The 21,825-nt window shown below is 38.6% G+C and overlaps 1 protein-coding gene and 1 pseudogene across 1 annotated transcript; one reads left to right on the forward strand and one right to left on the reverse strand.

Moving 5' to 3' along the window:
• The first annotated feature begins 2,325 nt into the window (after nucleotides 1-2,325).
• parp1 (poly (ADP-ribose) polymerase 1) lies at nucleotides 2,326-20,496 on the forward strand. The gene is made up of 23 exons (XM_066676661.1): nucleotides 2,326-2,540; nucleotides 3,716-3,878; nucleotides 4,205-4,320; nucleotides 4,528-4,742; nucleotides 9,023-9,116; nucleotides 9,255-9,371; nucleotides 9,982-10,158; nucleotides 10,536-10,710; nucleotides 11,135-11,275; nucleotides 12,939-13,181; nucleotides 14,007-14,072; nucleotides 14,423-14,555; nucleotides 14,653-14,848; nucleotides 14,967-15,095; nucleotides 15,931-16,014; nucleotides 16,501-16,623; nucleotides 16,981-17,109; nucleotides 17,245-17,343; nucleotides 17,877-18,029; nucleotides 18,789-18,916; nucleotides 19,002-19,063; nucleotides 19,187-19,301; nucleotides 19,553-20,496. The coding sequence occupies exons 1-23, from the start codon at nucleotides 2,418-2,420 to the stop codon at nucleotides 19,632-19,634; spliced, it is 3,063 nt and encodes a 1,020-aa protein (XP_066532758.1). The 5' UTR covers nucleotides 2,326-2,417; the 3' UTR covers nucleotides 19,635-20,496.
• LOC136701938 (adenosine receptor A1 pseudogene) lies at nucleotides 5,945-7,090 on the reverse strand (annotated as a pseudogene).
• Nucleotides 20,497-21,825: the final 1,329 nt, after the last annotated feature.

Genomic DNA, 21,825 nt, shown 5'->3' on the forward strand with positions numbered 1-21,825 from the left:
TTCTATTTCTTTTCCCTTGTGGGATCCAAGTGAGTTCTTGCCATAAAATGCTAAAAAATAAAGTAGGCCAGGTTTCTCAATCATGTTTAAGATCCTGGTCTTGGTGTTGATGTTCAGGTCAGCAGCTTTCCATGTCTTCAGTTAGAGGAAAGCTACCTTTGCCTTGCCAACCCATACTCTAATGTCAGCATCCAGTCTGCATTTCATATATCCAGTGCTGCCAAGGTATGTAAAAGGCTCGCTACCTCTTCTAGTACTTCACCTTCTAGTGTAAAAGTCCAAATCATTCAGCTGTCTGAGGTGTCCACTGGATCCAGTTTTACTTTTGTGATATGAGTGTCTTCATGAGACAGTTTATAGTAACGCAAAGGAAAATGACAGCCTACATCCCTGCCTCAATCCAGTCAGCACATAGAAGGTATCTGTAAGATGATGTCCTTGGAGCATTCTGCAGTCATTCTTTCATAGGAACTCCTCCTGTTATATTGGTGATCTTCTCTGACACCACAAAATGCCTCAGCAGTTTACAGATTGTCTGTCTGTTTCTGGGGCAGATAGCTGTGTTATTTGTGATTAGAAGTGTGTAACTATAATACTTTCATCATAATTAATCATTAGTCATTATTACAAACACAATCAGCTTGAAATTTCTGCAAATCTATGATGTTTTTCCGATTTTCCATCAATCTAACTGCGTAGCAACTAAAACCACTCTTTGTAGGAGTTGATATCAAGATTAAAATGTAATTAAATGAAAACATAAATATGTCAAAATGTATGGTAACAAATGATGATACAGTCTAATCCCTGTCTGGGAAGCCACACCATTGAGACTGGATGTGCATACAGTAACATATACACAGTAATCTATGTAAACAAACACAACAGATTTTCATGGGGATATAACTGGTCTGCTTGCAACCTAGATATTCAAAATATGTGAAACTCTGGCAAGGAAAAACATGTTCCTGAAGGAACAGGGCAGCCTTGCCATTAAGGGAGGGACTTACTTGCACCCTCTGGCGAGTTGATGATCGAGAATGCACTTTCAGGTATCACAGGGTATGAATTGTTCTGTCAATTTAGGCCATGACTGCCCATTTCCTGTGGGATGGAGTTTCCCTTTGCAAGAGCTTCCCACCTTTCCAAGTTTGAAGAGTTCCTTGCACTCCTATGTATACTGTGATACATAGAGTATAGAGTATGGCCATGAAAATGAGTTTAAAATTAGATCTTATTTTTAATTACTCCAGAAGACTTTATAAATAGACAGGGTACAGTCTTGGATTACTTGAATATGCTGGACAAAGGTACATTTCTCAATAAATATTTAATATAAGTATAAATGTATTTGGTTTTTACTCTTTATTTTAATGCAGTTCAATGTATCATACGTCAACTTGACTTGGAGAAATTTTAGCCTGAGTGAGCATAATGAAAGGATATCTGTAGTTTGTCCGTCTGAGTCTATCAACAACACCCATCTTTAAATTGGACTGTATACCTTCCACAATGATGAACTGAAAATGCCATATGTACATATGTACGGACACTTTATACTTTAAAACAGTGGAATAAGGCAGAAGGTTATCTGAAGTATTTGGAAGTTTGAACAGATGTAATCTATTGCTGTTGTTCGTTGAATCTGATAATTTGCTTTTCATATTCAATGTATTTATTTGAACAGAATAAAAGAAGTTTAAATGCATGCTACTAGACAAAGTCATTTTTGGTAATGATGAAGTGATTATGGTGGATTGGGGTGTGTGTGGGGGGTGATTCCGCTTTATTACCTGTGCCACTTTTAATAACTTTGAACATAGCAATCAGACATAACATTTTGAACACCTACTTGTTTCTACACTCACTGTCCATTCTCTCAGTTACACTGAAAAAAAAACAGGTATCACTCTTTAGTTCTATTGCTCTGCATACTTTGTTTGCCCACTCTCACCCTGTTCTTCAGTGGTACTGACCACCTCAGAGCTCAGAGGGGAGCATGCAGAGCGAACGATGGACTACTGTCTGTGTGGTTAGTGGAGTTTAAAATAAACCTGATGTTTATAAAAATCATGAGAAATTGGAACAGTATAAAAGCTCCACAATTGTTTTAAATGAAATATTGTTACATTAACATACATTAAATTAATACTTTTCCCTAATATAACGTTGCGCTTATGGAGGTGTTTTAAATGTGCTAAATTACGACTGAAAGGCCCAAGCTGAAGATAGCTAAGGTCAGAGTTGAAGAGAACGCTGTGATTTCTGTCGATCGATAACTCTGGGATCGTTATGTTTTGAGTGGACAGGGGCTGTTAGCTGCGGCTCGACTAGTCTGGCCTGGTATTCTGCGCGCGCTGGGATTGTTCTCGGTTGAGTCTGAAAACTCACATTTTTTGCGCTGTTTACTTTTTAAGATGGCAGATTCACAGGACGACAAGCTATACAAAGCGGAGTACGCCAAAAGTGGACGCGCCTCCTGCAAGAAGTGCAAAGAACCCATCGCGAAGGACTCTCTGAGGATGGCTATAATGGTGCAGGTAGGGTAAGGGGTTCAGGAGCGTGCTGCGGAGAGTCCCGCAATGATGTTGCACTAAAATCGGAAATTCCACCTTAAATAGATGTCTAAAATGTGTTTTATTTAACGAGTGAATTGTCCGATAATCGAACGAAGCTGAAGATGGCTTCGTATAGAATATTTTCTTCTTAGAATTTTCCCTTCCACCTTAAATACTGCATCCTGAATGAAACTGCTGCAAAATTTAAGGTGGAACGGGGAATACCAAAAACAAAACAACTCCAGCCTCGTTGCTGCGTGTGTTAAATGGCTGCTTAAGCCGATGAATGGAGGGCTGTAATAATGTGTGCCAAATACTCTTTGGTTTTTAGCTAAAGCATTACAACTTTCAACATGTTTCAAAAATTAAATTTAGCATTAGGAGGTCTAGAAAAAAAAAACTTTAAAAACAAGTTTAAAAATTAAAAAAATTATATATGGTACAATTTTCCATATCTGCACCTCCAAGGAGACTCCAGTGTTTTTGTTTAAAGGGGGAATCCACAACATTTCTAAAAACTATAACTCATCCACTGAGAAACACAGTGTCAGTTTGTGTAATGGCAAATGTTCTGTTCTTGAGAAACTTACCAACTTGGATCATACAGATACAGTGATGGAGACAGGAACCAGGGGCCATGATCGTTACAACACAGATATAGCCTACACATGACTTCTGGGTTTAATAATTTAAGAATGTTCTGAAAACAATTCCAAATATGAACTTTAAGTTTCGCAGAAATGTGTTTATAATTTGTTTTGTTCTAATCACTAAGTGCAGATATAGTACAATAAAAGGCCCTTTGAGAAATAAAATTCAGGATTTGTGGGTAAAACTGCAGTTCCCTAGTTCCCTCTAGCTGTCCGCATCGCTGATTTACTGTCTGTTTACTGTACAATAAAATCCTCTCACATTCTGCCTGTGCTCTTAGCAGAATATGCCTTTTTGCTTTCTTTTCACACACTTTGCTTGAGTTCAGATGCTTTATCACAGTGTGTTATTTCTATTGTTTATTATTTTTTACAGCATGGATGTAATCTCAAGGATAGTACAATTTTATGTTACTTGTTATGTTTATTAAACCTGTTTTGTTGCAAAGTAGATTGAACCCTATATTACAATGAGACAGGCATTTACATTTGTTTGTTCCACCACAGTCGCCCATGTTTGATGGGAAAGTGCCGCACTGGCATCACTTCTCCTGCTTCTGGCAGCGGGCATCAGTCCAGTCCACTTCTGACATATCAGGCTTTGCTGACCTCCGCTGGAAAGACCAGGAGATGGTGAAGAAAGCCATTGAAAGTGGAGGTGCTGCTGGAGGTAATCATCATTTTATAGTTAATTGATTTCATAGTTAAATTCATATCTTTACTTATTTCCCAATATATTACCATCATCAACAGATGAAGAAAATCCTCACATACTGTCTTTAGATTTTTACTAATTATGGGTTTTGCCTACAAAGCTTCCATTTAGTAGTGTCCCAACACTATTCCCCCTTTTAATTCCTTCACATGCATCTTACCTTGTTTTATACATTACGTCCTCGTTGTTTCATTTGATCAGTTTATATAGCATAACAATATAAGGTGTGTAGTGGTGAACATTGTTTTTTCAGTACCTCAAAACCCACCTTGTTCTATCAGGAAAATCTGACCAGAAAGGGGCAGCTAAAGGGAAGAACACATTGAATGACTTTGCAGTAGAGTACGCTAAATCTAACAGGAGCACCTGCAAGGGCTGTGATCAGAAAATTGAGAAGGTACGTTTTTAAACATTTTATCTGCTATTCCCTCAGAACATATCTTATTGTATTTTATGTGTTTTGCGCTGGTTTCATGGACATGTATTTGACTGCATTGCCCAGAGTGAATATTTGAATTTAGGATGCCAATTTCCAATTTTAAGCAGTAATGACGATTACATTAAGAACTGAATTAGAAACAGCTTGGTGTGTGCTCTGTTTTAGGACCAGATCCGTGTATCGAAGAAGACCGTGGATCCTGAGAAACCTCAGCTGGGCCTGATTGATCGCTGGTACCACACAGGCTGCTTTGTGGGCCGACGTGACGAGCTAGCTTTTAAACCAGAGTACAGTGCGGTTCAGCTTAAAGGCTTTGATGCCCTGCGAGCTGAGGACAAGGATGAGCTGAAAAAGAGACTGCCTGCTGTTAAGACTGAAGGGTGAGTAAAAGTCTACACTTAGAAATTCACTTAATAATATTGTTTAATTAAAAAAATTAAATTAATGAAGAAAGACAATGTAAATTACATTTACAAATTACAAATTTACAATTACCATCACATTTGCTTTGCATTATGTGTTTTTCACATTCACAATTCTGATTAGGGGGCGGCACGGTGGTGCAGCAGGTAGTGTCGCAATCACACAGCTCCAGGGACCTGGAGGTTGTGGGTTTGATTCCCGCTTCGGGTGACTGTCTGTGAGGAGTTGGTGTGTTCTGTCTGTGTCCGCGTGGATTTCCTCTGGGTGCTCCGGTTTCCTCCCACAGTCCAAAAACATATGTTAGTAGGTGGATTGGTGACTCAAAAGTGTCCATAGGTGTGAATGTGTGTGTGTGTGTGTTGCCCTGTGAAGGACTGGAGCCCCCTCCAGGGTGTATTCCTGCCTTGCGCCCAATGATTCCAGGTAGGCTCTGGACCCACCGCGACCCTGAACCGGATAAACACTTACAGATAATGAATGAAAGAATTCTGAATAGGATGTTGGCTGTGAAAAAATATATCACAGTACATATATATATATATATATATATATATATATATAAGTTTCAACTGTTTAATAAGTTGAAACATACTAAATATAATTAATCATTAAATTGACTATTAATAAAAATTATGTGCTCATTTTAATGAAACAAAGTTGGCAGTATAATAATAACCATAATATGGTCTGAAAAATCATTTATCATGGTAACAAGAAATATATTGTGCGTGTCCCTCCCCTCTGGTGATGAATGGATCAATACAAATGCTTCCAAGTTACTTTGAAGAAAATCTTTTTACATTGACTTCCATTGAAATTTAAGCAGTTTTTTTCCTTCTCCTGGATAGTTACAATTTTGGGAGATACATGTTTTTTCACTGGACGTTTTTTCGCCGACTCCTACTATAAGTGACTGTATTTTAATATTTCATAACTATTTCTATTCCACCCCAGCATTTTAGTGGAAAAGATTCAATGGAAAGACATTTGCACATTTATTATGTAAGTTTGTAAGCCGTTCAACAGTTAGAACAATGACAGTTCTACAAAAAGTTTAATACATTTTATTCAGGCTTCCAAGTATGGTCTTTACATAAATGGCTATGGCAGATTAATTCATTTTAATTTAGGTAGATATTAGTTCATACAGGAAAAGACTTCAAGATCTCTGTGTGGCTGTAACTCCTATGTCGTCCTCTCCCTCGCTCACACCTCTGCAGCACAGGAAGATTCCCTTGAATGCTTCTCTGAAACTTTTCATCTTGTAGGCATACAGGAATGGGTTGACAGCTGAATTGGCATGGGAAAGGATGATGGCAGTTAGTAGTAAGGGAAGGGGCACAGGGCAGGTGGGACACAGCAAAAGGAAGCAGTTGATCACATGCAGCGGGATCCAGCAGACCGTGAAGAGGAAGAGAACAAGAAAAAGTGAGGTGGCTGTCTTCATCTCCTTCTTGATGTTGGCTGCTCCGTCTGTGCTGCCTCGGTCTGCCATGATCCTCCTGACCTGCCGCTTGACCGCAACGAAAATCTGAGCGTAGATGAGGAACATGACCACCAGGGGAGTCAGTACACAGGCAAAGAAGTTGAAGTATACCATGTAGGTCATGTCCACCACCAAAACGAAGAAGCAGTAGCCAGACGAGGGTGGAGTGTTGTGCCAGCCCATGAGGGGTACCAGGCCAATAAGGAAGGCTAGAACCCATGTAACCAGAATGACAAGGAGGGCATTTCGTGGTGTCATGAGGCTGTGGTAACGAAAAGGCATGAAGATGGCCACATAGCGCTCCACTGCCACGGCCAGTAGACTGAAGATAGAACTCTGGGTTAACATGATGAGGACTGACAGCATTAGCAAGCACAGATACAGGTTGTTTCTTGGGATACCTGTGTCTGTCAGGATAGCGCAGGGAATTGCCAGTGCTCCCACACAAACATCTGCCACTGCCAGAGACACCAGAAAGTAGTTGGTGACCGTGTGGAGCTTCCGGTTGAGGCCCACAGCTGTACACACCAAGAGGTTGCCTACTGTGGATAGGAATGCGATGACCAGCTCTGCCACAATATACGGCACATTCACAGACACGACAACACTTGCAGAGGTTGTGTCTATGGGTGAAAGAGTCACATTAGTCTGTGGATGTAGCTGGGGGACCGTCGTTCCTGTTGTTGCCATAGTTGTGTTATAAGTGATAGTCAGAAAGCTGCTGTTCTGATAAGATGTGATGTTTGGGATGTTTACAGTGGTAATATTTGTATAGTGCACAGCTGGGGATAGAGTGAAATTGGCAGCAGTCTCGTTCATTATGGGCTGTAGAAATGAGATGAAGGTGAAGTTATTTCAGATCCTAGAATGATTTTAATGAGTACTTCATTTCCATTTTACAGGTAATACGTAGGGATGCACAATAAGACGTGGCAGTTTTTGTTTCAAATGCACAATCCCAATCAGTTAATTTGTTGCTTTATCTGTGCACTGTTTTATTATTATTTTGTAAATAAAACAAGACAGGTAAGTGCACTCGTACTGATTGCATGTTGGAGCATTATTTCCATTTCCATTTTTTGTTTCAGTCTGCTTCACATAAAACTGAACTGAGCTGATAGTTATTACATCACAAGCAGTTAGCTGCCCATTACGGTACTACGTGAAAATAAAATACAAAAAACTAAACAATATTATACTAAGACTATCCAAATATAAATTAAATGCTGAATGCTATAACAATGAATTATCAATATCCATAGTTTGTTACAAAGTCTAACAGCTGTATCCAATAGAACGTGTACTGAATTGTGACGTAGTCACACAACCCTTTTTCCTAAATCACAAGTTACCAGTTCATTTCAGTGTAGTGCTTTATTTTATTTATTAAAGTAAACAAATATTTTGTTGTTGAGAAATTTAAATTGCTGACGTGGCACTTTTTAATATAGCTTCAAGAGAGTGCTGCAAAGGGTTTTTCATGTATTTTTAACAAATGCTAAAGAAATCTGCCATTTAAGAATAAACAACTCATTATTAGCCATAAATATATTTAGAACCAGTGTATCTCGACAATATGTCCTAGGGAATGAAAGCTTTACCGTATATCATAGGGACAGGTACTGAACTGGTTTCAAAATAGTAATAATTAAATAAAAATGAGGTCCAGCATAAACAGTTTTGCTATCAGCACTGGAGAAATAAAAAAGTCAATCGGAATCTTTCTTCAAAATGAAGAACATGAGATAGAATAACAAACAACTGTCGAATAAAGACTTTGTCTTTTGTTCTGTCAAATACAAGAAAGGAATGTAGATTAAAGGACCATATTAGTAATAACAATTCCAATAAAATTATAACCATCAATACGTGTTGAAAATTCACAATATTATAAGGTAATAATTCTTTTCATCTATTTCCAATGTAATTTTGAATATTAGGTGTACTTACTGAATTTTTTTTTGTGGTTCGGTCACAGAGACCCTTTCTTTCCCAAAAGGAAACACATTTGATATTGTCTTCTGAAGTTCTGTCAGTGTGAGATTTCTTGGAGCCTGTTACAAAAAAAATCATGTATTAAAGCTGTTCTCCTTTAGACAGAAAAGTCTATTTTCTAGCTAAACACAAGTTTTTATCACCCCTTTCACTATACACCACAGCTTTATGAGTGTGTTTAATCATTGGTGGAGCATGACTTTATAGGGGATCTCCTTGGGAGTGTTTTTTCCTTTGTTTGGTGTGTTCTCTTGTCCTCTAGTTCCCATCTGTTTACCTATAGTCATTAATTAAATCTCTGAGAGGCATTAATGGGCCAAATAATGAGATGGTATTTCTCATAGGTGGCCTGTCTATAGAATAGTGATTGAATTAATGACCTCCATCATTACACCCCCCTGAGGTCGAAGCAAGTTCCAACATGACCATGCCTTGTGCTATTAGCAAGCTCTTAATGAGCTCCACTGGTAAATGCCCACTGTGTTTATTTAGGTGACCATTGTAGTTTCAAAGGTTTGAATTTCAAGTTGGACTTTTGCTTCAAAGGACCCACTACAGTGTTAGTGTTCAGAAATACAACATTTTTATTTATTTCACATGCTAACCTGAATACAGCTGTAAACATATTATGATGATATTCTTCTGCATACCTGAGCCACTACAAATTAATTTGGTTTCATTTGTGTGCAGTTGTGTTGTTAATTCTGATCGTTAGTCTTACCTTGTTAGTCAGTATTGATTGTTTGTCGTTCTCAGTAAAAGGAAGGCAGACACTGTTGATGGAGAAGTAACCTCCAAGAAACAGAAGAAAGAGGAGGAAGAGCAGAAGCAACTGGAGATGAAGATGAAGGTAAGATCTCTAAAACTACAAGTTTAATTTTGGAATACCTACATCTGTGAAATGTATGCATATGCACCTCATATGTGTCAAATATTACCTGTAATATCTTCATTTGGTTCCTCTCTGTATTGTTTTGCTCATTTATAGGAACAGAGCCAGTTGATTTGGGGGATTAAAGACAAGTTGAAGAAATACTGTTCAACCAATGATATGAAAGAGCTTCTCATTGCTAACAGCCAGGAGGTTCCCTCAGGAGAGTCCAATGTAAGAGCAAAGTGCTGAAGTCATTTGGTTTAATGTTGTAATGTACACACTTTGTTGTAAATGACTCCTTACAATGTTGGTGCCTCGTGTGGGTGTGAGATTTCCAAAGCCATGGCTGGGTAGTGTGATCTGAATCTAAATACTTACTGTGTCATGGGCCTGTGTGGTTCAAAGCAGCCATAGCACCTGAACATGCAAATCCACTGAGGCTAAGCAGGTTTGGACCTGGCCAGTACTTGGATGGCAAGGAAAGCCTGGGTGGCTGTTGGATGTGGTGTTGTGGCTGACAACAGGGGAGACTGTCCTTGTGGTCTGTATGGAATCCAATGCCTGAGTGCAGTGATGGGGACACTACTAAAAAAATGACACTGTCCTTTGGATAAGCCATAAAAGATCACAGATCACAGAGCATTTACTCGAAAAGAGTTCCCTCTTGCCTTCTCCCTTCCTAAGGTCTGTACTGGTGTAAAGTGGCTGCTGTTACATCATTCTGATGGATGCTGCATGTTGGTTGTAGTTGAGGCTACTCCCTAAAATCCCAAAAATGTAAAGAACTTTGATTATCTAGAAAAGTGCTGAATAATTGTAACTATCATTCATTCATTTCCAGATCTTGGATCGTCTAGCAGATTGCATGGGTTTTGGTGCCTTGAAGCCCTGTGAAACTTGCCAAGGTCAGCTGGTGTTTAAGAGCGATGCCTACTACTGCACAGGAGACATCTCTGCCTGGACTAAATGTGTGGTCAAGACTCAGACACCCAACCGCAAAGACTGGGTCACTCCTAAGGTTTGTCCTTATGTAGAGCTTAAATTTGCTATAGCAAATAATAGACTTTAGTCAACTAACAGTTCTAATTTGGTTCTGTCTTTATGCAGCTGTGGTCAGACTATTGGTACTAAAGGATTTTTTTGTTTATTTTGTGGTGGAACAAAGCTGCCCTCACTTTTATGTGATTATTATTTTTTATTTGAACAGCTGCACTTTAAAAAGGGATTGGTTTTTATTAGTGTAACTTCTTAAAACAGTCTTATCATGGCTCACTTATTAAATACTGTTAGTTAAAGTGTGGGGAAATGTTTTTCCTAGTCAGTAATGGCTTATGTCAGCCTGACAGGGCTCAAAGTTTGTAGGTATGCTTCTCTGACCTTTCTGTTTCCCTGAAGGAGTTCCATGAGGTTCCCTTCCTGAAGAAGTTCAAGTTTAAGCGCCAGGATCGTGTTTTCCCCAAAGAGACTCCAGCTCCTCCTTCAGCTCCTGCCTCTTCTGCTGCATCTTCTGCTTCTGCAGCTTCCAGCACCTCCAGAGTCCCCATCGAGACCCCCACAGAAGTTCCAGCAGGTCAGTTTCCCCTGTCCTATATGGGCCCTGTTTCACACTGGCTATTATATTAAGGATTTAAAGCAACCTACACTTCTGTCTGAAACGTATTTGGAAAATACGTTTAAGGCCAAGCTATAGTCAGAGAACTTCTAGAAAGTTCATGGAATAATTTCCTATGATCTAGTTTTCCAGGTATTACTCACTTCAGATGTCTGGTTCCAATAACCACAAATGAGAAATATTCTGGAATTATTCTCCCCTTTTAAATGTAGTGTTTGTGTAATTGTTGGGGAAAGTGATGAGGAGAATTCAGTAAATATTAAGGTGAATGACAAGAATAGCATCTACTCTAGATTCTCAAAATCTTAACTCTTGTGTTTAATAAATATTGCATTGTTGCCAATATGGAGATTAATCTTGTTTGTGATGTGCTGATCTGCAGATAAGCCTCTGACTGGGCTGAAGGTGCTAACCGTGGGGAAGCTAATTAAGAATAAAGACGAGTTGAAGTCTGCGGTGGAGGAGCTGGGAGGGAAGATCACTGGCACTGTCAATAAAGCAGCTTTCTGTCTCAGCTCCAAGAGTGAGTGCAAGTGGGTGGGGATGGGGGAAGGGTGCATGTGGAGGTTCAACATATTGTATATGTGAGTTCCTGAGTATGGAATTATTAATCTCTGTGCCCTCTTATATTAGACAAAGCTTTTCTCTTCAAAATATGGTTTAATTGACCATTCAGAGATGCGCAACAAGTAATCACTGTTAAATTGTTCCTCTGTGTGTGTGTGTGTGTGTGCCCATGGAAATGCCTGTGGTTTGGATGTACGTGAGTGTGTTTTGTTGGAACAGTGAGATCTGTGAGTGTGTTAATGGTTCTCCTTAGGCTGAGAAGATGGATATGTTGAGGTTGATATTCCTGCTTGTTTATGTCTCTTGGTTGGAGTTTGACTAATGACTCAGGTGTCTTATCTATACTCATTCTTGACCTGAGTGCAGCATTTGACACCATCTTCCATTCTATCCTCCTCCGATCAGCCATCGGTTTTTCCAACACACCACTGGACTGGTTCGCCTCATATCTTTCTGACCGCACTCAGTTTATTCAGTTAAAGACATTCACATCCCAGCCATCTCCTCTCACTCCTGGTGTTCCTCAAGGCTCTGTCCTTGGTCCCATTCCCTTCATAATCTATCTTCTCCCCCTTGGCCGTATGTTCTGTAAACACAACATCCAGTTTCATTGCTATGCTGATGACACCAAGCTCTACCTTTCTAGCAAACCCACTTCCTCTCTCTCTCCCGCCTCCCTATGCAATTGCTTAGAGGAAGTCAAATCTTTGACTTCAAAGTCAAATCCTCCAACTCAACAGTGATAAAACAGAGGTTCTTCTCATCGGTTCCAAATCCACTCTTGCAAAAGTAAAGTTTCTCTATCCCCATTGAAAATACTTTTGTTTCCCCCTCCCCTCAGGTAAGGGAGTCTGGGTGTCGTCCTTGATAGCACTCTGTCTTTCCGAACCCATATAAATAACATTACTCGCTCTGCATACTTCCATCTTCGCCACATCAACCGCCTCCGTCCTTCCCTCACTCCTGACAATACTGCTGTCCGGGTCCACTCCCTGGTCACATCCCGCCTGGACTATTGCAATTCTCTTTTATCTGGTCTCTCCCTCAAGTCCCTTCATGAGTAACAACTGGTTCAGAATGCTGCTGCCCTTATTATCACTAGAACTCCATCCATTCATCACATCTCACCCATTCTTCAACAGCTCCACTGGCTCCCTGTTAAACCTCGCATTGACTTTAAACTCATATTGCTTACTTTTAAGGCCATCCATCACCTTGCCCCCCATACCTTACAGAGCCACTTCACATATACAGACCCTGCGGGACACTTAGATCCTCCTAGATCCATCAGCCTCTTTGTCCCTCCAGTCCAATTGACCACTATGGGGTCTAGAGCTTTTAGCCGCACTGCCCCCCATCTTTGGATTTCCCTCCCACCGGACATCCGTAATATTGACTCCCTGGACATTTTTAAATTACACCTCAAAATCCACCTGTTTAGGACAGCATACAGTCTTTATCCTAGTCCCTTGATTTTATTTTTCTCTTTAATTTGCTTTGTTTGTGTCTGTTGTCTTGCTTTGATTTTCTCTATGTACGATGACCTCTTGAAAGTTGCCAAAAATAAAATGTATTATTATTATTTATTATTAATGAACTCTGTTCCTGTGCTGTTTCAGAGGAGGTAGAGAAGATGAGTAAGAAGATGGAGGAGGTGAGAGACGCTGGAGTGCGTGTTGTTGCTGAAGATTTCCTCACAGATATTAAATCTTCAGGCAAGGCCCTGCAGGAGCTAATCTCTCTGCATGGGATCTCCCCCTGGGGGGCAGAGGTTAAAATGGAGGCCCAGACCGTTTCGGGAGCCTCCAAATCAACAGGACCTGTGTCCTCAAAGAGCGCAGGGAGGGGCAAAGAGGAGGAAGGTCAGACACATGCTTGATTAGATTCTCATATATGATACTGTGTAATGTTTACTAATTTAAGACAATCTGTGTTTTACAGGTTCACATGTTCAATATGCTTTATTGCAGATTAGGAATACAAGTCTTTTGATCGTGCAAAAATATCAGTTTTCTCTGGAAAGCCGATCTTACTCATTAACAATTTCATAGATTTTTATTTACAATTTACATTTTTACAGCATTAGATAAGTACACTAGGTGTTACCGAAAAGGTCTATTTACACACATCAGATGATGGATTTAGTCTCATCAAATAAATCTGTGCGGCACGGTGGCGCAACAGGTAGTGTCGCAGTCACACAGCTCCAGGGGCCTGGAGGTTGTGGGTTCGATTCCCGCTCCGGGTGACTGTCTGTGAGGAGTTGGTGTGTTCTCCCCGTGTCCGCGTGGGTTTCCTCCGGGTGCTCCGGTTTCCTCCCACAGTCCAAAAACACACGTTGCAGGTGGATTGGCGACTCGAAAGTGTCCGTAGGTGTGAATGTGTGTGTGTCTGTGTTGCCCTGTGAAGGACTGGCGTCCCCTCCAGGGTGTATTCCTGCCTTGCGCCCAATGATTCCAGGTAGGCTCTGGACCCCCCGCGACCCTAAATTGGACAAGCGGTTACAGATAATGGATGGATGGATGGAAATAAATCTGTGTAATCTGTATAATTGTCCACATTAGTAATTCGACACCTCAAAATCCATAGATTTTTGCTTTCAGTTAAATGGTCAACCCAGAACATACTGCTCCAGCAGTCTAATTTGTGTTAACAAAATGAATAAAACCTCTTCTCTGCTTTCACAGGTGGAAGCAAGTCAAAGACAATGAAGTTGACTGTTAAAGGTGGAGCAGCAGTCGACCCAGACACTGGTAAGATATGCAGAGGCATTTTTTAAGAAATAGTTGAAAGGGGGCCCAACATGGGGAAAGTTAATTTTTCAGTGCAGGTGCACATTAACAAACAAGACAGCCCAAACTGTATTTGTGTGTGTCTTATTTCCACACTCCTCAGTCTCTTCAATAACTGCGATGGGCCTGTGTTTATGTGAGAGCACAAAGAAAATGCTAAACTGAGTAAAACAGATTAGCGCAGAGAAGTAAGAGTACTGAGTAAAAATGAGAGTGGAGCAGCAAGAGAGCACTGCTAATGTTTTTTGTGGTAAATTCTGAGCTATTGTGTTGCCTGACTGTGGCTTTAATTGTTCATTCTGATTGTTCAGGGTTGGAGAACTGTGCTCATGTTTTAGATCAGAACGGTAAGATCTACAGTGCTACTCTGGGTCTAGTGGACATTGTCAGAGGAACCAACTCTTACTACAAACTCCAGCTGCTGGAAGATGATGTACAAAAACGGTGAGGAACAATGATCAAATGTGTCTCATCTGATGTTTACCCCATACAAATAACTTCTATTTTCATGAGATTTTTTTCCCCTTTCCCTTTTAAATAGGTACTGGGTATTCAGGTCATGGGGGCGAGTGGGCACCACTATTGGAGGAAACAAACTAGAGAAGTTTTATGATAAGAATTCAGCTATGGATAACTTCCGCAGTGTGTATGAGGAAAAAACAGGCAACTCTTGGACCTCAAGCAGCTTCACTAAATACCCCAACAAATTTTACCCTCTTGAGATTGACTATGGTCAGGTAGGTACTTGTGATTTTTGGGTTTTCTTAGCAAAGATTCAGTGAAAATTAAAAGTGAAATAAATGAAAAATGCTTTTTCTAATGAAGCTTGATATTGCCTCACTGTTTTGTTTTCAGGATGAGGAGGCAGTGAAAAAACTGACTGCCAGCTCAGGTACCAAGTCTCTACTACCCAAACAAGTTCAAGAGCTCATCCGATTGATTTTTGATGTGGAGAGCATGAAAAAGGCCATGGTGGAGTTTGAGGTTTGTTTTCTATGTTAATTTGCCTTTTTGAAATATTCCATCACAATTTTCATGAGGACATATTTAACCTGTAATCAAATATGGATAATAGAAAAAAGTGTCCCAATAATTTAAATTTTCCTAAAAAAAAGCTTCAATATTGAATTTGATATATATATTGATTTTCATATAATGAAATTTAACCCCATAAGAGCCCATAGTGACATATGTGTCACAAACCATTTATAAGGTCTGGAAAGTTCTCTACACAGCTTTATCTTTCACTTTAAATCATCATGTCTCTAAGTGACACTTACTGAACACCCTGGATATAGTCACATGGCAGTTTGTGAATTTTTTCATGGCAGTTTGTGACAGTATGACTGTGTGCTTAGTGAGTACATGGAGACCATAAAAATGCTTATTTTAAGCATTTAAGTATATTTTTGTTTCTAAAAGGTGTGTTCCAACCATTTTAACAACTCTGTTGCTTTACGAATATGTCCCATGTTACATGCGACCCATACTGACCCCACTTGTGGTTTTGATGCTTGTTACACTTAAATTTTAACCCAGAAATAATTACAGAATATAGTAAGAAATGTGACAAACAAAGTTTTTCATATTGTTTCTTTGGCCTGTTTTATATTTCTCGTAAATTGGCTTTATGTTGAGTCTGGGCTCTAATGGGTTGAGATTCATAAAATGATACAGATGGCCATATTCAAAATGATCACCGTGCAATTTTATGTTGCCTATTGCCCTAGGCTTATAGTGTTAAATAGCATCAGCGTTTGGGGTGCTGTAAATTCTGGGAATAATTCAGAGATAACTACCTTTATGTCTCCTCTAACAGATTGACCTGCAGAAGATGCCTTTGGGGAAACTGAGTAAGAGGCAGATCCAGAGTGCCTATTCTCTTTTGAGTGAAGTTCAGCAGGTTAGTTCAGTTCCATTGCAATATGATCACACAGTTTGTACATAGCTGTCTTTTATTTTATTTTATTTATTTATTTATTTAAACTGTAGTGACTATAATTTGAGTTTCCAAACCAAAATGACTTAATTTAGCACTTTTTTTACACTTTAATTTTAAACATTTTGAACTGGTGAACAGTCTCCTTCCTTATAATGTCTATATACACACTCAGATATAGGAGACTACAGAATTAAATATGCCTGTGCACGTCTGAATGTAATATGGTGCCATGTTTGTAGTCTGTTTATCTTTACTAATTGCAATAATATAATATTTGGTAAACAGTGTTATTAGGTTAAGGATGTGGCTGTCTGTGGTTTTTTTTTTGTAATTAACTAAGACAAATTATTTGTGTAATTCCCATATTAAATCCTGAAAGACTGCTTTTATTAAATTATTTTTTAAATGTTTAAAATGTTTCACTGGTGTTTTTCCTCTTTGTGCCAGGCCGTGTCTGATAATGCCTCAGAGTCTCTGATCCTGGATCTGTCCAATCGCTTCTACACACTGATTCCACATGACTTTGGCATGAAAAAACCTCCTCTGTTGAATAGCCTCGACTATATCCAGGTGAAACGCGGTTCTCAGTGATCTAGTCACATAAAAAAACGCAGAGGCAGGGCACAGAGATTGACTCAGTCATATCAGGCTTTCTGTGGTGCATGTTTTTTGAATGGTTTACGATTATGGGAGAAGATTATGAAAGGGTTTTTTTTTATGTTTTTGAAACTTTTGATTAGTGTGTGTGTGTAATTATTTTTATATTTAGTGCAGCATTGTGGTATTCAAAATAACATAAACACTCTTCAGAATGAGGAATAAAGTTTAATATTTTAAGAACTGCTGCAGCACCTAAATAAATGTATATAACATCTTGTTAAATGCTCTGGTCTAATAAATCTAAATATGTTATATTTCTTATGCCAGGCTAAAGTTCAGATGCTGGACAATCTCTTGGACATTGAAGTGGCTTACAGCCTTCTGCGTGGAGGAGCAGAAGATGATAAAAAAGATCCAATTGACATCAACTATGAAAAACTCAAAACTAAGATTGAGGTTTGTTTCTTTTCTCGCTTCACTTTCTGCACACAATTGTTCTGCATTCTGCAGCTTTCATTTCACAATTTGTAGAATTCTTATTATAATGTGATCTTTTATAATTTAGTAACTAAACCAATGACTACTTTGCAGGTGGTTGATAAGTCCTCAGAGGAGGCTCAGCTTATCCATCAGTATGTAAAGAATACACATGCTGCAACTCACAATACCTACACACTTGAAGTTGAAGAGGTAAGGAAACAACATCCCTCGAACATGTATTAGGACATTTATAACAGTAACAGTTTTTTGTTGTTTTTTGTTTCAAATACTATGTCTTTATATAGTGCTTTTCATTTTTTTTTTATAAATCTCAAACTGCTTTACATGTGAACACATTTTTGTTATCTTCTAAATTAAAAGTAACAGAACATATGTACATATGAACCACAATATACTAGGCATGTGCTCTCCTAAAGACATATGTGATTTAAATCAAGATTTACAAATGTCTGAGCCTATCAAAGCAGTCCACCCACCTCGGCTGGGTCGGGTCTGTGGATGGGCTATAAAATTTTACACATGATTAAGATCTGTGGAACATTTCACAGACTTAAACGTCTTAATGAAGTTTTTTCATTCACGAAACATCGTAACTCGGGACTGACGTAACCTGAGGACCTCCTGTATATACAATGTTATGATTTTCCCCACTAATGAAACTGGTTTGTTAATTTTGTAATCCTGATATTATTTGTAGTTTACCCTGATTTTTATCATTCTAGATCTTTAAAATTGACAGAGATGGTGAATATCAGCGCTTTCGCCCCTTCAAAGACTTACCTAACCGACAGCTGCTGTGGCACGGTTCCCGCACAACCAACTACGCTGGGATCCTGTCTCAGGGTCTGCGCATTGCTCCACCTGAGGCTCCAGTGGTAAGTAGTAATTCATTTCACTGCCATCTACATTTTATAAGTAATAACTACAGGTAAAAAATCACTGCTTAGTGTATTATTGTTTTTTTTTTTTTTTACAATCAATCATTAAGCTTACCCACAAAGGGTATCAGCAGGGTTTTTGTTCCAGACAAGCTGAAGCACAGCCTAATCCTACTTCATATGTAAGTTGGCCTGTGTCCAAAAGCTGATTTGTTATAAGAGGTGTTCTCCTGCTTGGCTGGAATGGAAACCACACAAGCATTTTGTGGGTAAGATTTGTGACCCCTGCATTAAAGGGCTTAAGGGCATCACTTGTTCAATGCTTTTGCACATTAATTTTGGGGATCTGAAGCCTTCCAGCTTACGAACTTGGAAACAAGACAAAATGTTTCAGTTTTTTGCAGTCTGAATGAATCTGAAAACATGGGATAAAATGAGGCATTCTGAACAGGGCTGATTAGACAAGTTAAGAATGGTCTTGTGTTGTTTAATCCTGGTAGTATTTTGATCAAAGTTAAGACTCCAGGCAGCAGTGTTTCTGCAGCCAACCAGTTTGAAACTTGATTTAAATACTTAAATACTTAAATTCATTTTTGTTGTAGCTGCATGCAATTTAAAATAATCACTGGATAATAATTGTTAACATTTAATAAACTTGTGGCTGATCATTCTTAATTGTAATATTTCACATTTATAGTTTCTCATTGACACATTCATCCACCATTAAAAATGATTTACGATTGTTCCTATGTACAGACAGGTTATATGTTCGGCAAAGGTGTATACTTTGCTGATATGGTGTCCAAGAGTGCAAACTACTGTCACACCTCCCAGGCCGACCCCGTAGGCCTTATTCTGCTGGGAGAGGTTGCCCTGGGCAACATGTAAGTGCATTTGTTCATCTTTAATATGAGTTATGAATTGCCTGGCTTGTGGTCTTGTTATAAAAGCTGTGTATTTTCTTTAAAGGCATGAGCTGAAGAAAGCTTCACATATCACAAAACTTCCCAAGGGAAAACATAGTGTGAAAGGTATAGTCTCATTTTCTCTGAGTAGTTCTGAATGGGCTAGAACTGGCGACGATTTAGGCCAGGAACATTTAACAGGGTTTTCTAAGAGAATCTGAACTTATTTTTTTAATTGCTTTGGTTTAGGTTTGGGTAGAACTGCTCCAGATCCTAATGCTACGGTCTCAAAAAATGGACTGGACATCCCGCTGGGAAAAGGGGTCAACACAAACATCGATGACACAAGTCTGCTCTACAATGAGTATCCTTTCCACTGTCCCTGTGTTCATCTTCACGTGTTTTTTGTCGAATGGTCTTTTATTATTATAATTTTCTTCTTCTTCAACAGAGAGGAGGAAAAAGTATTTTCCTAATAGAAAATATATGATAATTGCATTTTTTTTCCATACATACGTTCTGATTTAAGACTGCAAATAGACACAAATGTTGGACTGTAGAACACAATTGATTTTAGTGTATACCTGTTTGTTCACCTTAACCTCCTTTTCTCAGGTACATTGTGTATGATGTTGCACAGGTAAATTTGAAGTACCTTTTGAAGATTCGCTTTAATTATCAGACATCTCTCTGGTGAGAGGGAACTGATCTCTGCTTCAACACATTGTTTGCAAACTGCAGCACAACGTTCAAGATCAACAAGCTGCAGGAAGTTCCAACTATTAAACCAGTTCTTTAGTTCATCTAGAAGTGCTCTCTCCACTGCTTTATGTGGTAACTCAGTATGCAACAGGAATTTTTTTTTTTTTTTTACTGTAATCTTTCTAATACAGTAATACGGCGCTTTATGACTTGTCATTTCTGTTGACAGAATTTGCTGTTGTGGAATTTGGTCTAATCTAAATATTTTTGAAGGATTTGTTTAACTTGCCAGCACAGGTCTACATTGGATGCTTATGACAGTATTAAACAGAATAGTCTTCCATTGGTTTTAGAGACCTGTTAGCCTTTGTGTAAATGAGCTACAAATCCTATGTCATTGCAGAGTCAGAAGTGTCAAAACTGGTATTTTGTTTTCTTAACTGAAAACAGAAAAATTACTGTACAGTTTTAAAACTGAATGGTTTCTTGTAAGGTAGTGTTGATTGTTTATAAATGGAACACATTTACTAGGTTACCTAGTATTAGGACTGTTAGGAAAAAAAGTATGTTTTCTTTTGTACTTCCAAGTTTTGGGATTTTTTTTTTTTTCCATTCCTCAAGACTAGATTGAATGTCTTCACACAGAGGTTTTCATAAAAAAGAAACAGACCAGGCCGAGCGTTGTGGCCTATCTTTATTTCATTCACTTGTCATTATCACACATTTTTCTGTAAACATTACCGTCCCAAATTATAAGGCGTTTTTTCTTCCATAAGCTCTCAGTTTTCAAAGAAGCAAAGCTGCTAATTTTGTCACACTTTTTTTTACAATGTTAAACCCTGAATAAAATCAATGATTTGGTCTACCCTATGGTTTTTAACTCTTATTTACGTTTAAAATGTTTTTGATACATACTCCACACTTGAACGGTGCATATATGTTGTGGGTGACAAACTGTGGACATTATGAGTGACAGGTCTAAAGATTTGTTGTTGGTATAATTTTCAAGTAATGTATTTTTTCTAAGCAAATGTTTTCCAAAGATCAAGGTGGGATAAGTACATTTTACATAGTCCACTTGAAAATGTACCATAACCACATGACCTCCCCACACTCTTATTGCAGTGAGAATAGCTTTTCTGTAACATTCATTCAATCATGGTCTGTAAGCGCTTATCCAGTTCAAGGTCACGGTTGGTCCGGAGCCTACCGGGAATTTTTGGATTTTTGGTCCCTCAAGCTGTGTGACTGCGACACTACCTGCTGTGCTGTTCCTTTTCTGTAAAATATAACGTATATGTTGTTACTGAATGAACAACAATGAAGGTTTGGCCTTCTTTCCTGCAGTAATAGCCTTTCTATTCTGGGAACACTCTACACTGGATGTTGGAACGTTGTTGTGAAGATGTGTTCATATATTCAGTCACAAGTATATGAGCCGAGTCAGGTATTGCTACTGGGGTTAGTGGTTCTGGATCACAAAAACCAATCCAGCTCATCACAATTATGATAGATTGAGCTCAGTCACACAAGCGAATACAGTTCAACTGTAGGCCTTTATGCTCATAGGCTCATGTGCCTTTTTATGTTTTGCCATTTAAATATTAATATTTATTTTAATACAGCAAGGCAATTGTCATTAATAATATTTATTAACATTATCTGATTACTACTGTCACTGGCAAAATTATTTTTTATGAAACATCCCACTTCCTGTTTGGTCATGAATGGAGATAAAGCTATTTTTAAAATGGCCAAACCCATGAGGATACCCCCTCTGTGGAGTAAGAAGGCTACGTTCAGATGCTCATTGGAAGGTTACCAGAAGTCATTTATTATTAAATAACATCTAAGTGCCTTTTTGGCAATAATACATCTGATATTAAAATATGATTTTTATCTATACACATACATATTGGACCGTTTACAGACATGTTGTTCATTTTCAAGACAAATGGCAATATGTCATGATATATGTCACATCTTGTGTATCATCAAGAATCCTAGTTTACCAGTGGTAAGTATGACTGCCGTTCGGATGCAGTTTTCAAGTAAGGAAACTGGTAATTCAGTTTCCGGCACCACTCGAACACAGCAAAACTGGTTCACTGAGGGACTAATAAAATTAAATTTTTGTCTCAGGTGAGAAGAAGTTTATAGAAAATAAAATGCACTAATAATAAACT

The sequence above is a fragment of the Hoplias malabaricus genome, chromosome 7 (assembly GCF_029633855.1).
Source record: "Hoplias malabaricus isolate fHopMal1 chromosome 7, fHopMal1.hap1, whole genome shotgun sequence".
NCBI classification, from domain to species: domain Eukaryota; kingdom Metazoa; phylum Chordata; class Actinopteri; order Characiformes; family Erythrinidae; genus Hoplias; species Hoplias malabaricus.

Excerpts from the sequence above, each read along its gene's own strand:
- parp1 (XM_066676661.1), top strand. The coding sequence starts at position 2,418 with ATGGCAGATTCACAGGACGACAAGCTATACAAAGCGGAGTACGCCAAA. Across the intron at positions 4,321-4,527 it reads GTGATCAGAAAATTGAGAAG|GACCAGATCCGTGTATCGAA; the intron begins GTACGTTTTTAA and ends GCTCTGTTTTAG. Across the intron at positions 9,372-9,981 it reads TTCCCTCAGGAGAGTCCAAT|ATCTTGGATCGTCTAGCAGA; the intron begins GTAAGAGCAAAG and ends ATTCATTTCCAG.